The sequence below is a fragment of the Cynara cardunculus genome (assembly GCF_001531365.2).
Source record: "Cynara cardunculus var. scolymus isolate 2C chromosome LG 1, CcrdV1, whole genome shotgun sequence".
Classification (NCBI taxonomy): Eukaryota; Viridiplantae; Streptophyta; class Magnoliopsida; order Asterales; family Asteraceae; genus Cynara; species Cynara cardunculus.
Window position 1 is genome coordinate 6,161,001 of NC_037528.1, and position 14,244 is coordinate 6,175,244.

Consider the following 14,244-nt stretch of genomic DNA (forward strand, 5'->3'; position numbering starts at 1 on the left):
TATGTAATTTCTTTAATTTATTTTTTTATTATAATTTAATTTAAGTTTAATTTATTTTTGGTTTTATAATATAACATTTTATAAAGATCATAATTAAGTATTCTGTTAGAACTCAGTGATTATCCTAATTAATATTTTAGATTTTTTGTATTTAAATTGAGATATTTATCCGGTATTTGATTATGTTTATCTGCAGTTAGTTACACGAATTTAGATATGAAGCTTTAATAAGTTATACTTACGCACAATCTACTTGTAATCTTGAGTTTTAAGTAACATGCATCAATAAACAGTACTTTATGCATAAAAAATGGTTTTTAAGAGTTTATGTCAAATACTTTATAATATAGTATAGATAAATATGATATGTACTGGTTATGGAATGTCCCATAAACCAAAATAATTGAAAATTATATTTATTTTGGTAATTAATTATTTTAATATGAAAAATTGTATTAGCCATTTGTTCTTGTTATGTTTCATTCATCGTTAGAATTAAGTAATTTTTCAACAAATTTGTTTAGATCATTTTACATTTCTCATATAACTTATCAACTAGTTAGTTTTTATCAAAAGTGCCTAGTATTAGTCAATAACTAGCTTGGTTTATGAGCTAGTTCGCCAAAGAGAGACTAAGTGAACACAAATTCAAGACTGGTACGTACGTAGTAGCTTCGAATTCAAATCACTACTAAATGAAATACTTTTACCTAAAAACTTTTTACTGTAAAATTTGTCGTTAAAGTGATGATTTGTTAGAAAACCGTCTCAAAAGTTGGTGGGAAACTTAAATCAGTGACATCTTACCAAGGTATTTTCTGGATGGTCCGCTGTTATTTTCTAGGTGATCCGTCAGTGATCGACGTAAATTTCTTTGGGTGATTTTTGTGGGTAAAAATCATTTGTTTTTATAGTGAACTCATAAACATTGGAAGGAGTCGGGACATTTAAAAGAACAAAAACAAACAAATAGAAAGAGAAAAAATTTGCAGGTAAATAGGAGAAGCAGCAAAAATGTAAAACTTGATTTGTATTTAAGGAATGTTTTGTTTATATCTTTTCAAAATGGTTGCTAGTTGTAATATAACATTTTTTTATTAACTTGGATATTTAACCAGCTATGCGAGCCAATTAATCCTAAGACGACTTTCTTTTTTGCAGATAGCTTTGAGTCACCGCATTTAAACCTCTGTCGTCATAAGGGGATTTTTATTCCTCCTTGGAATTGAACCTGAAATCTCCATGTATTATTGAGTTGTAATATAACTTAATTTGTTCCTTGTGTTATAGCTCGTGTTTATTAAACTTGTCTTAACTCAAATTAAGTCTGCGTGTCAGCTGAATAGTAGAGAAGGTAAAACAACTTAATTATGTGCGCAAATTTACTAGAGTCAACATCAGGCTATACACATGGAAATAAAACTTGGCTCCCATACACAGACCTATTACGAAAACGAACACTTTCATACCTGCCATTACTGAACCCTCTTCTTAGCCATTTAGCAATCACAGATTCACGAGGTACAACAAAGTTGTAGAATAGTGTGCCTAGGAATATGAAGAGTTGAATTGCTTGTGTGCCCCAACCTCCCACTTCCATCCCCAGGTACAAAACAAGGAACAAATGAAATGCCATTGAACACGTAGGAAAAGAGCAACTCGCAACTCTGTCAATCAACAAACGAATGAAGAAAATTTAAAAAAAAAAAGGGAAAAACAACATATTTTGAGACATGTTTTATAGACCCTAGCGAGATGTAAAAAAGCCCTCGATATATGTGAAAAAATCTTCATTTGTACCGAAAGAACATTGAATTCAAGAAATATTCATAATTCATATTAAAATCGTATTTCCGAGTATTCCTAAACGTATGATCAATCAATAATTATTTCTTTATTACTATTATCCACTATTTCATTTTACATAGCATCGTCAATCCATTCAAACGTCCTATGATATAGCTTTGATATATAGATTGCATCATTTTTTGTTACAATATTGACTATTCAGAGTAACATTCTATGTAAATCAACATAAATCAGTTGGGTTTTCATCTTAGATCGTGTTATTGTTTTAAACTTTTAAGGTTAAAACAAACTTTTTCAAAACTATCAATCTTAGAATCAAAAGCCTATGTTGGTTATAACTTAAGATCTTATTCTTGTTTTAAAGATATAAAAGTACTTAAAGATTCATGCACTATATATTATGGAATAAGGAGTCAATAATATATGAATAATTAAAAGTAGTTTTGGAATTCTAAATATAAATATAAGTTGGACCATTTGTTGGTACCATTTTTCAAAAAGTACGAGTTTTTTTAGTTAATAACAAGAAAGCTACTGTATTCTAATATAAAATAGAATTTATGTGGATGCAATAATCAAAAATCATAGAGAAATAAATGATAGAGGATATATCAAACTTTTCTAGGCAATAGTTTGACTCTCATACTATATTTTAAAAAAAAAAAACTTAGAGGAACATATAAAAATTGAACTTGTGAGGTGTCTATTTGTGCTAGGGGCTCTTGATACATAACTGCTCAAGAAATCATCTTACCGCCTCATGTAAAAATCGTCGATAATACACAACATATAGCTAGCTGGACGGAACCCGTTGAGTTGGTTATTGGATTACAAATAGAGAAGAATAACGGATATTTTATAAAAGCCCCAAATACCTTTCAAGATGGAAGTTATCCTAGATCACCAATTAACTAGTTACATATTTTTTTCTCCGATATAAGTAATTAATACATGTATAGGCCCGTAATATAATACTAAATTTTTTCTGAATCTTATTAGATACTAAAATTTTGTGTCTCTTGTATTTACTAATTTTTTTTAAATACTATTATCTACTAAAAAAAATTGGGCCCCATTAATTTCTGGTGTGCCCTAGGCGGGCAAGACGTACCTTCAAATAAGAAGTGATGGTACAAAAACTGGCAATGTTTAAAACCAATGAATATATTACTGCACAACTCATGTATAAGACATAAACAGAGGGAGAAAAGAAATTTCTGATCACATACACCATCCAAATCCAAATCCAAATCCAAATCAGGCTATGATAATCTGATCATCTACGAGGTCATCGTCCTCTTTCTATAATAAAATCTATGAAATATAGCCTCCTAATATTTGTAATGTTTGAAAACCTTAGGTCGTTCCAATAAATGAATCACACAATCCGATCTATGACAAATGAGATACTAAATATTTGAACATTAATTCCCTTTCATATTGATCATGGTTTACCTTTTTTTACCTGATAAAATAGATCATTTTCACGGAAATTCTTCGAATTTTTTTGTGACTGACTCAATGTTAAGAAATTTATCAATTACAAGATCCATGAACAAGTACAAAATGAGTTATGACCATTTCCTTTTAAACTTTATACGTGGTATTTAATCAGATCTTATATATATCTGCTTAATTATGAATTTGAAGTACTCAACTATAAGGAAATTATCAATCAATATGTTTCCCAACTTCTTTCAAAGCATTATAGCATACACAGATGTCTTAATATTATTGAACATGTTCAATGCAACAATGAGCATTCTGTTATTAACAAATAGGAGGAAATTATTTCATAGCACTAATCATGGGACGAAAATATGTAACACAAGAGGAAAGCAATTGTTCATTTGAGACTTTTGTCCAATATAATTTTATGACAAGGGTTAAGTTGCACTAGATCATTTGACCTTCCACCAATATATATCAAACACGATGGATTTTCATGGATCCATTAAACAATGCATTTCATCGACCCTAAATACCCTTGTTGCTAATTAGGACTTCACATAAACATGTCCGAAATCCCCACAACTTGAAATGGGTAAGCTAGAATCTGCAAATTATGGAACAACTTGTTGTCAAGCCACAGTTCAGCCTATATTATTCTAACCATAAGTAAATCATGATAATTTATGTATTATATCAAGATTACCATGTGCTTAAAATCGATGTAATGAAAGGATAATTGTTATCAGTCTTCCTTGCAAGAAACATAAAGAGTTGGGAGGCCTAAGAAATGATAACCCTAACAACATTAACTAATCGACCTTGAATTGAGAAGGAAAATGAAGATGAAAACACAGCCTTAAACGGATTAAAATCAGAATTAAACAATATTGATATCCCAACATAAACCCATGAGAAGTCATGGAAGATCTAAATCCATACCCCCATCAGTTTGATGGACCAGCACCATCTGCCCCCATAGACCGAAAGCCAGGAATTATTGGTGTAGAAGTGGTAGCAGCCTCCACCATAAGCCTTTCGGCTTGCTTTTCAGCGCTGTTCCTCAATTCCAACATCGCCGCCTTCAATTTCTCAAGCTGTTCGGCATCTAAGGTCTCTATCGGAGCATTCCACCAATGACGATCTTGCCTGTCTTTCTTTATTAAGTCAAGTTCTTCACCGGTCTTTTTCTCAGCTTGCGTTTGAGCAATCATGTCGGTAAGCTCGCTGTTGAGTTGTTGGATGGACGCATTGCGGTAAGACTCCATATATTGAGACATGCGCGGATCCGGAGGAGGAAGTTGTTCCATGTAGCGATCTAAAATCGCCTCAACACTTGGAACACCATATGAGATTGGCTTTTTGGTTGGGGAAAACATGATGATGGCAAGCTCCACCCCACAAAGGGTGGAAAGCTCGTTTGCCTTGCTGAAAAGACCAGAATGTCGCTTAGAAAACGTGACGGCCAAGCTTTTTTCATCTAATATCTTTGTCATTTCAATCTTTTGGCGACCTTTGGTCTTTTTGGCCGGCGTCATTTGGAGGAAGTTTTTCTAGTAGGGTAACAAATTGGGTTATTTCTGTTTCTTGTTTGCTCTAGGAGAAAATAACAGATATTTAAAGAGCCTTCTTGCATTACCTGCATGTGTTAGGTGCGTTMATAATAYCATTAAGTTTGCTGCTTTATGGATTTTATTTTATTTTAAAATAAATATACWTCCATGTATGTTGGTCTTGTTTGACTGAGTTGTTTATGTAAGGAAAATGATAAATGCTCATAATATCTCCATTGATATTTTTTATATTTTTTTKKWAAWWRRAAAAAWYAAAAAAWTWARSMAAAWTWMMAWYMAWKGKTTTTTKCTATTTWTAGAGATTTYATAATTAATTATATTATTAAAAATATTTGATATATTGTCGACCCAATAAACTTTTAAACAATCAAACTACTTTTAGAAAAACTTTATATGATGTTGTAATTTTCACCAAACATTTTGTAAACCGGTAATTTTTTAAAAAAAATTCATAAAATGCTGGTTTTCTATAGCTAAATATACGTTGATTTACGATTTGTAATAATCATATCATTAATTGTGTGAAAGTTTGATAAATTTTAATTATTTATAAAACTATTAGATTAACAAAACTTGTATATTAAAATCTTATATTGATGGGTTCATGAGCTTTATTTTGAAATGTATTTCTCTTTATCGGCATTTAGTATTTCTTTTTCCATTTTTGAAAATTTGACGGAACAAGAAAATATGATAGCAAAATCTCTAAAAACCATTTTGTTTATTTTTGAAAATTTGTTAGATTTTTTATTTACAATCTCATCAATAGATATTTTAAGTAATTTCTCCGTTCTATAGATTTCAATATTAATTATATTATTTAAATATTTAATATATTTTATATCCCGACAAATTTTCAAACAACCAAATAGACTTAATTTACATGACAATTTGTAATTTTCAACAAACTTCTATGAAATGATAAAATTTTAATAGGTATACAATGGCTTAAAAATATAATAATTAATTAATTATTTGAATGTTTGGTAAATTTTAATTATTTAAAACATAATAGATTAAAAACTTATATATTGTTGGATTATTTTACATCTAAATATTACTATAAATATTTTTTTCTCAAAAAATTTGAGATTCTTTAAATCAAGACATTAATGCTAAACCTTTATTTTTCTCACAACAAAATTATTTTTATTTACCTTTATTTTTTATATGAATCTATTTATTTTTTATGTACTTCCGTTTTCACATAAATTCATAATGTTAACAAATATTAAGGATTCATTTTTATTTTCTATATATAACTAAAAACTATTATTTTTAGGTACACATCATATCATCTTTTATCAATATAACAATCAATGTTATCAAAAACTTTTATTGTCGCTTATCTTTCATTTTAACTTCTTTTTTTTATTTAAATGAGCTTAATCGTTTTTATTTACATCAAAAACATTTATTTGTATTCTCCGTCTCGTGTTCCCCCTAATTATTTTTAATTTTTTATTTAAATATAATATACATAACAATTTGTTATTAAAACTATTAACAATTTATATTTATTTTTTACATAACAATCAATATAATTAAAAACTATTATGTTCACTTTTTATCAATATAACAATCAATGTCATTGAAAACTTATATTTATAAAAAGCAAATTTTGAAAACTTAATCAATTATAATATTTTAAAATGTAATTGAAACAAATTTCTAATAATGTAATATTGGTTAAAAAAATTCAAATTGATTATTATATATATTAAAGGTGTGGTAGATCAAAGTTAAGACGACATGGATATAATTACAATATTTATAGAAACAAAAATTATACTATCCAGACAAGGGTCGTCTTCAAAATAGTCAAGTTTCATAGCTCTCAGTTTCGTGATGATCCCACCTACGATCTTGTACCTACCAAGGACAAAACAAACCTCAATTGAGCCAATTCCTCTCAGTGAGCAGATGATTAATATAACACAGATCACTCCAAGTTACCTTGAGCTTTACATACGCACATTGACCCTATCCATTTGATAAGACTTTTTTCTCATTCTAAGATTGGATCTGAATTAGTTTAGACAAGAATGGAATTGGGTTACATACATTACAAAACCTTAAAGTACAAAGGTACAAATAAGTAATGCAACATAATCCCCTGCACCTGATAGCTTTATACCAACTCGATTTTGAGCCTTTTTATCGTAGTTAGAGGTACATTCAGGTGGTAGTGAACAAAAGTTGTAGGTCTATTATTTAGGGTTTAAATCATTTTAGATTCACCCCATTTGGAGCAATGATCGATTTTATATGAATTTTCAAAAAACAATGTGCAAATCCCGTTTTTGCATAGGACCAGATATAGGAACTCACTGTTTTGAGCCTTATGGAATTACAATCAGATCTGGACGTAAACTACAAAGTTGTAGCACACTCAAATTAAAGACCTTTCTAACGGTATATTACACATCTCAATAATTTATAAAAACTTAATAATTTAAAAGAAATCAAGCTCTATTTATAACCGGTCCTGGGCTAGGTCATGATTTTTCCAGAAAAGTATATAACCGGAAGAGACCGTCGGTCCATAATCCGTCCCTATCCACGTTGGGCCGGACCCATTTTTTTGTCATTTTTAGTGTACCATGGTGAGAAGTAAAGACCCACACAAGGAGATAGCCTTTATGAAATTGAAATCTTATCCTCATCGACTAAATATGAATTCGCTCTAGACAAGAAAAATAAAATAAAATAAAACCAAGGAGGAGAGAGTAATGCCAATCTTGGATTTCTTTGGAGGTGGAAAAATATTTATAAAACAAAACTCATACTTACTTTTGTAAGGTATATATTATATATTGAAAGAGATCAACAAATATATTCCCTTTTAATGTCTCTAACTATTTTTAGAGTCGTAATCATCAGCCAATTCGATTTAAAATTAGCCATATGCTTTACTAAAACCAATTAACCACATAATATATTTTTTTTTATTGAAACTTAATCCAATAAAATTAAATCTAGTATTTGATATAATACGAATTGATTAATCACAAGATTTCGGTCAAAGACGACGAACGACAAACTCAACTAAGAAAACTATACTACGAATGCGAAACATTAATTCAATTAACGAAACTAAACTAATTAAGAAATTAAGTTTACCAAGAACATGAGCAAATTAAACAATAAACTATACTGTTAATAAATATAATCCAACAAAAGCAAAAAAAAAATTGATTTAATTAAGAACAATAATGTAAATAAAATACAGGAAGATAAAGAACAAAGAAAATAAAAGATGCAATTGAACATTTAGCAAGAACAATTAAACTAGACTAAACTGAACTAAAATAAAATAAATAAATAAATATAAAATTATAATGTGTGTTTCTCATCTAAAGGTGTTGTATTAGGTTAATGGGATGAATTTGAGTGTCCTTAAAAACCCTAGGATTATGATACAAATTCCATAGTCCTAGAAAATGGTGTAAGTAACATTAAAAAGTGTCCTAATAGACTATAATATAGGACCATTTATGTTGTCACAAAATGTTTACATTTAATAACAAATATGGGCATCCCAAAAAATGCTTTTATAGGACAAAATTCAATGTCGCTAAAACAATTATATAGTACCAAAATATGTGTCTTAATAAGTTATATAATTATGAAACAAATTTTTGAGTCCTATAAAATGAACTACGTAATACTAAAAAAGTGTCCTAATAGGCTATAATAATTAACACTAAAAGCGTCCTAAATGACTATAATGCGAGACGTATCATCCAATTATAGATATAATTTATAAGACAAGTTGTTTGTAATTTTCCAGTACTACAATGAGACCATTTCAATGAACAGGTAACTCATGGAAGCCAGATACGTATTGTTTGTATTGGTTCGGGAAGCACCTCCCATGAGTTGTCCAGGTCCTTGTTCAAGGCAGTCTCAATGACCTACAGGCATAAATCAAGAACAGAAAGCTATTAGACAATGCACAACTCTGCTTTTTCAGTAAAGAAAGATGTATTGAATCCAATTCCAATATTAAACGAGCAATTTGAATTGAACAATCGAAGGGTAACCTTGACGCACCAAGATCCTTGGCCTTGAAAAAGTTGGGGAGGGAGTTTTTGTACATAACGTTGGCTTAGCATTTTGTAAACACATTATTTTGGTGCTTCAAACCCATGGTTGCAAAGTTACGTTTACCAACACAAGTTGGGTAAGCGCTAACCGGGTAAGAGTGTGTTCTGGGTCAACACAAATCACTGAACGGGTAAGAGTTCCTCCCTTAGCTTACCTGGTCAACATCATGAACTGGTAAGAGGGGTTTGGTAAACAACATCTCTGACCGGGTAACCCCCTATTACCCGGTAAGAGGCGATAAGTAGGTAGTAAACAACCAGTAACCTTGAATATCTAGGCTAAAAAGAGATCCACAGTTAACGACAAAGATCAATAAAAACAGGGGTGATCAAGCTTTCTTCATTTACATTCACTAAAAGAAATTAAAACTGGGATATGCAAAAGCAAAACATAAGAATCTAAGTGCCATCACATACCTGGGTCACATATGGGTTGAAGCATAACCCAAGAGAGGTTACAAACTGTTCTGAGACATGGGGCCAATTCACATCAGAATAAGCCACAACATGTGCATTGTAGTTTCCAACTGGGTACTTTGTGTTTGCAATACAATTACATACACCTATGAAAAAAAGATATAATCATGATTAATAATCCTTCACGCCATAAACACAGAAAAGTTGTAGGGAGCTGCTGTCTACAAGCCTTTTGAATCCTAGTTTTGGTTTATGTTGCTTGTTCTTATGTTGAATCATAGTTTGATTTTATGCAGGTCTGTTCACCCTCTAAGGTAAATTTCTAGATAGCTTGTGCTTCTTGTACAACAACAATGTGATCGTCGGACGGGCTTGCATAAGCTGATATTACAGCTTGCTGCAAATCTGTTTTGGTTTATGTTCATTTATTTCAAACTCCATATGCCACTATCTGATCTGCTGCTGTATAATTACCACCTACTTATCCTGAAGATACAAGCACCTTTTTGAGTGATTTACTATTGCTACAGTTTAGCCTAGGAATAGTTTGTCGAACGGGAGACGGTGTCACGTGATGTACAAGAGTCATACTTGATACAGTACAAGTGATATATTCACGTACTCCTATACCAATATGTATTATAAAAAGGACGGAAAAACCGTTCCAATGGAAGTACGTAGCAGTACTTCAGATTAGTACATTTGATGAGTTTACGTCGGTAACTAATTTACTAACTGTTATCATTATGTTAAATGAACCGGTCTGAATGACATGATGATTGATTGAATGAGATATCTTGTATCTTGTTTTATATTTCATGCATATTTCGAAACTATTTTATAAGAAAATTAAAGTGTTTAGCATGTTTAGTTACCTGATTTGTTGCCTTCCCAACCTCATGCCACAACAATCTAGAGCCATAACTGCACTCTCTCTGCCTGCAAATCATGATCAACAAGATGACATTATTATGGTCATTCTCTAAACCCTATCTACTTCAAACTAATATTATTTCATCAACTTAAAAAAGAATCCACTCATCAAGGAACCAATTTTTTTAAAACTAATTTTGTCTTTTTATTTCTAAGTCATCAGCATACTAACAGATTTATGAAGCTGTAATAAATTGATCATATCTCACTCATCAAGGCACCAATTGAGGTGATTCAAAAGGCCCTGGATAGAAAACAGATGGATTAAGAAGTTCCATGTTTTGATCATTCAAAGATTCAAACAGTAGAGGGGTCATACGCATCGTTGAAGTGGACAACAGTGGGCTGATGCAAAGCTGTTGGACAGATCTGTGCGACTGTGGTACATAGATCATATCTTATTCGTTTGAGATCCAAAGAAGGTGATTTCAGATTCTCTGAACAGATAACGGACCAATGCGCACTTTTTATGTTTTGAGTTTTTGCGAACTCCGGAGCTATCATGTTCTGATTTAGTGTGAAAGTTGGTGTAAAGTTGTTGGACAGAAACCTTTTTTGTTGATTCTGTATCAAAGAACACTAAGAGGGTAGACCAGAAAAGGACCAGAGGTAGATAGACCAGAGGCTCTGGTTATATGGACCAGAGTTTTGGTCATAATGGACCAAAGAAAAACCCAAGACGGACCAGAGATAGCCTCAAATCAAGAAGAGGTATGATCAGCTTCGCTAAACCAAAAGCTCTGGTCATATAGACACACTTACGCACATGGTTAAAGAAAGTTATTTAACTATTTCAAATATATTTATACATAATAATAATTAGAATATTATGATAGTTCTATTATCATCTCAAATACACTTTTTAAAAGAACATTATATAAAATCATAATAATTCAATCTTGATATAGAGACTTGTGGTCTGCTGGTTACTTAGAAGAATTTTAGCTATTATTGTATCATAAGAAGTATAATGAGCATGAGACTCACTAAGTTGATTTCAGATTCTCTAAATAGATAATGAACCAGAGGTCACGTGGACTAGATCTACAAAGCCCGATCTTTTAAAAACTTGCTGTCAGCTTTGCGCTGCTGTAGCTTTTTGCGCACAACTTTCACTTCAAAGCTCCAAATTTCATGATTCCAATTGAATTGGAATGATAAAACATATATCTACATCTTTGATATTTTGAGTTTTCTCAAATTCAATGTGCAGATACGACTTATTCTGTGTCAAAGTCTGTAGATGGGTGCTGGACAGAAGCTACGTAYTTTACTCCTTTCTTCCTAATTTCAGAACGGTGTTCTCTCGTCTGTTCTTCATAGATTCAAGATACGATTTTGATATATTATATGTCACTCCCTARTTTGATCTTAAAGTTTCAAGCTCTGAGCTTCAAAGTTTACTCAACGAGGTTTACAAAGACAAATGTTTGTTTTAACGACTGTTTTGCGCAGCTGTGAGAAAACATGCACAACTCACTCAATTTTCATTCAAAATGTATGAATCAGAGATTGATGAAAAGCTAAGAGTTTGGAGTTCAATGTTTATGTTTTGTGTTTTCTCTCAATGAATCTTCTTGATAGTCAAAAACAGTGATGAAGTTGACACATGAAAGCCGGACAAAAAGTTTAAAATGTATGTTTTTCAACGACATATTGTATTTTTGTCTCTATAGGAAAGAACAAACCCAACAAACCCACTGACAAGATTCATAATCAAGCTAACCATCCAACCCAACAAACCCACCGACAAGATTCATTTAGTCCAGGAGGTAAGTGGGAGTGTGGGACAATATCTTTGTAGTTACCAATCATCAGGATGGAGAACGTTATATATGCTTGTGTTACTTGTTTTGAATGTTGAGAGGAAGGGTGACGATAGATAAGAAGGTATGGATATTTTATATTGGGCGAGGGTTAGCGATAAATTTGATATAATAATCTTCCATGTCCACAAGATTCTCACATTATTAACATGAAGCACAAGACCATTTATCTAAAATCAGATGACTTACGGCGAGTCACGCTTGTTCCTCCGGTACCGATTGATACTGTTCTTGAAATACAATGATGCCATTAAACGAACATCCGTTTGAGATACCAAGTCCTTTGCAGTTATCACTTCCTGCACCATAAAGGATGTCAGAATGCAGACTGCGTTTGGGCCTTTGTCAATTTTATAGTGCAATGAAATAATCATAAAAACATGTATGAAATGCTTATGATATTTTTCAACATTTCTACAATAAGTGACCACTTCATAAGATGCTAATTGAACATGATTTATAGCAAAATCCTAAAGTGTAAGAGAAATTGAAGGCTTAGATGATAGAAATTTCAACTACATTGGGATTTTAGCATGTACAACTGCCCTTTTGACAAAAAAAATTGAAATGCACGCGTTTCTTGATAACATTTCTGATAATAAAGTTCCAAAAATCAAGAATGCTGATTAAACTCATGCAATGTACACACTCCATGGTATCTCAAACCCTAGAATAAAAAGAACGCCATCTAAAATCGTACCATTAGACAAGAAGAAAACCCCGGCAAGTTTTCGGACTGAGCAAGCGTTGATTCAGCAGGTTTCCGCAAGGCTTCATCGCCACTAAGTGAATTGGAAAGCAGTGTATACATCGCAGGTAAGTCAGAGACTGACAGTGCCATCCCAGCAGATTTTACAAAATTCTAGATAAAAAAAGGAAAAGAAAGAAGATGAATTCGTAAGMTGCGAAAAAGATCAAAGAACAAGTAAGATGCCAATTGAGAAAAACCTCTAGTGAAGAGAAATCATCACCTCTAGGGTTTATGGTGATAAATACAGAACCGACTAGATTTGGAAATTGGGGTTGAATCAAATAGTTGTTACGACTACACAATCACACGAAAGCAGTGTGGTAGAAAGAAATCAGAATTCGTATCGAAGTTGTTACGACTAAGTGATTAAACTTAAATCAATTGTAGTCGATGAAAATGTTACCTGTAAGAAGAAGGATCGTCGTCTGATGCTTTAAGATTCTCAGGGTAGAGCCGATCGCAAACAGTGAGGGAGAGGGAGAGGGAGAAGTCGATCAAGTAACCACAGAACTTCCTTCAAGATTACCGATCGTAGCTTCCCAAGCAGGTCCAGGAGTCGATCAAGTGAAGGGGAGTCGATCAAATGGTAAAGTAAGAAAGGTTCTTTGGGTTCAAATAAATGGGCTGATAAATAATAAGGCTTGGGCTTATATATTAATAGGATTTTTATATTTGGGCCTTAATTTGATGTTAAAAATTGTTTTAAATATAAAATGCTATTCATATTAATATAAATTCTAATAGAACACTTATTAGCTTTTGAAACATTAATACAACAATCAAATATGTTCTATTAACTTTTAAAAATAACATGACACTTTAAAATGTCTTATTAATTTCTAAAATAATATGACACTTTAAAATGTCCTATTAGCCATTTGAAATAATATGACACTTTAAAATGTCCTTTTAACCTTTTGAAATAATATGACACTTAAAAAGTGTCCTATTAGACTCTAAAATAATGTGACATTGAAAAGTGTCGTATTATAYTTACATGATAGGACGCTAAGAGAGTTTAATAAGACATCAAAAGTAAGAGTCCTATTAAATTAAATCAAATAGGACTCATAAAATAATGTGTCGTATTAGTCTTTTTTATAGGACGGGTCTTGAAAAATGTCCTAAAAAACCGTCCTATAAACCTCTTTTTGTTGTAGTGGTTGTTACAGAAAGATAGATCATCATGATGTTTGGATCCATCATGTTTTGGTTATGAATGTAGTTGATATGTAACGTTTCTCTTAGATTTCTTCTAGCTAGCATCATGATGATAAATTCCATTCCAAAAAAGACAAAAACCATCTTTCTAGCTAGTTTTTTACTTGATATTATGTTGTTGATTAGTTGCATCTAGCATATATTTGAACAAAGCT

The 14,244-nt window shown here is 31.5% G+C and overlaps 2 protein-coding genes across 9 annotated transcripts; both read right to left on the minus strand.

The window, feature by feature from the left end:
* Window positions 1-4,205: 4,205 nt before the first annotated feature.
* LOC112526490 (agamous-like MADS-box protein AGL62) lies at window positions 4,206-4,796 on the minus strand. Its single transcript, XM_025136784.1, has one exon. The coding sequence runs from the start codon at window positions 4,794-4,796 to the stop codon at window positions 4,206-4,208; it is 591 nt and encodes a 196-aa protein (XP_024992552.1).
* Window positions 4,797-8,407: 3,611 nt separating this feature from the next.
* LOC112507695 lies at window positions 8,408-13,445 on the minus strand. 8 transcript variants are annotated; one of them, XR_003068557.1, is made up of 8 exons: window positions 13,272-13,445; window positions 13,089-13,162; window positions 12,818-12,979; window positions 12,307-12,416; window positions 10,234-10,297; window positions 9,359-9,504; window positions 8,889-9,096; window positions 8,427-8,749 (listed from the first exon to the last, which is right to left on the minus strand). XR_003068557.1 is itself a non-coding variant. In XM_025112367.1 (6 exons), exons 3-6 carry the CDS (start codon window positions 12,956-12,958, stop codon window positions 9,427-9,429), a joined length of 393 nt encoding a protein of 130 aa, XP_024968135.1. In that variant the 5' UTR covers window positions 12,959-12,979; window positions 13,089-13,162; window positions 13,272-13,445; the 3' UTR covers window positions 9,146-9,426. The 8 variants fall into 8 exon arrangements, 1 of the variants encoding a protein (XP_024968135.1); XR_003068559.1 differs by having other exon boundaries at window positions 8,879-9,096; XR_003068554.1 differs by lacking the exon at window positions 8,889-9,096 and having other exon boundaries at window positions 8,423-8,749.
* Between the last annotated feature and the right edge of the window lie 799 nt (window positions 13,446-14,244).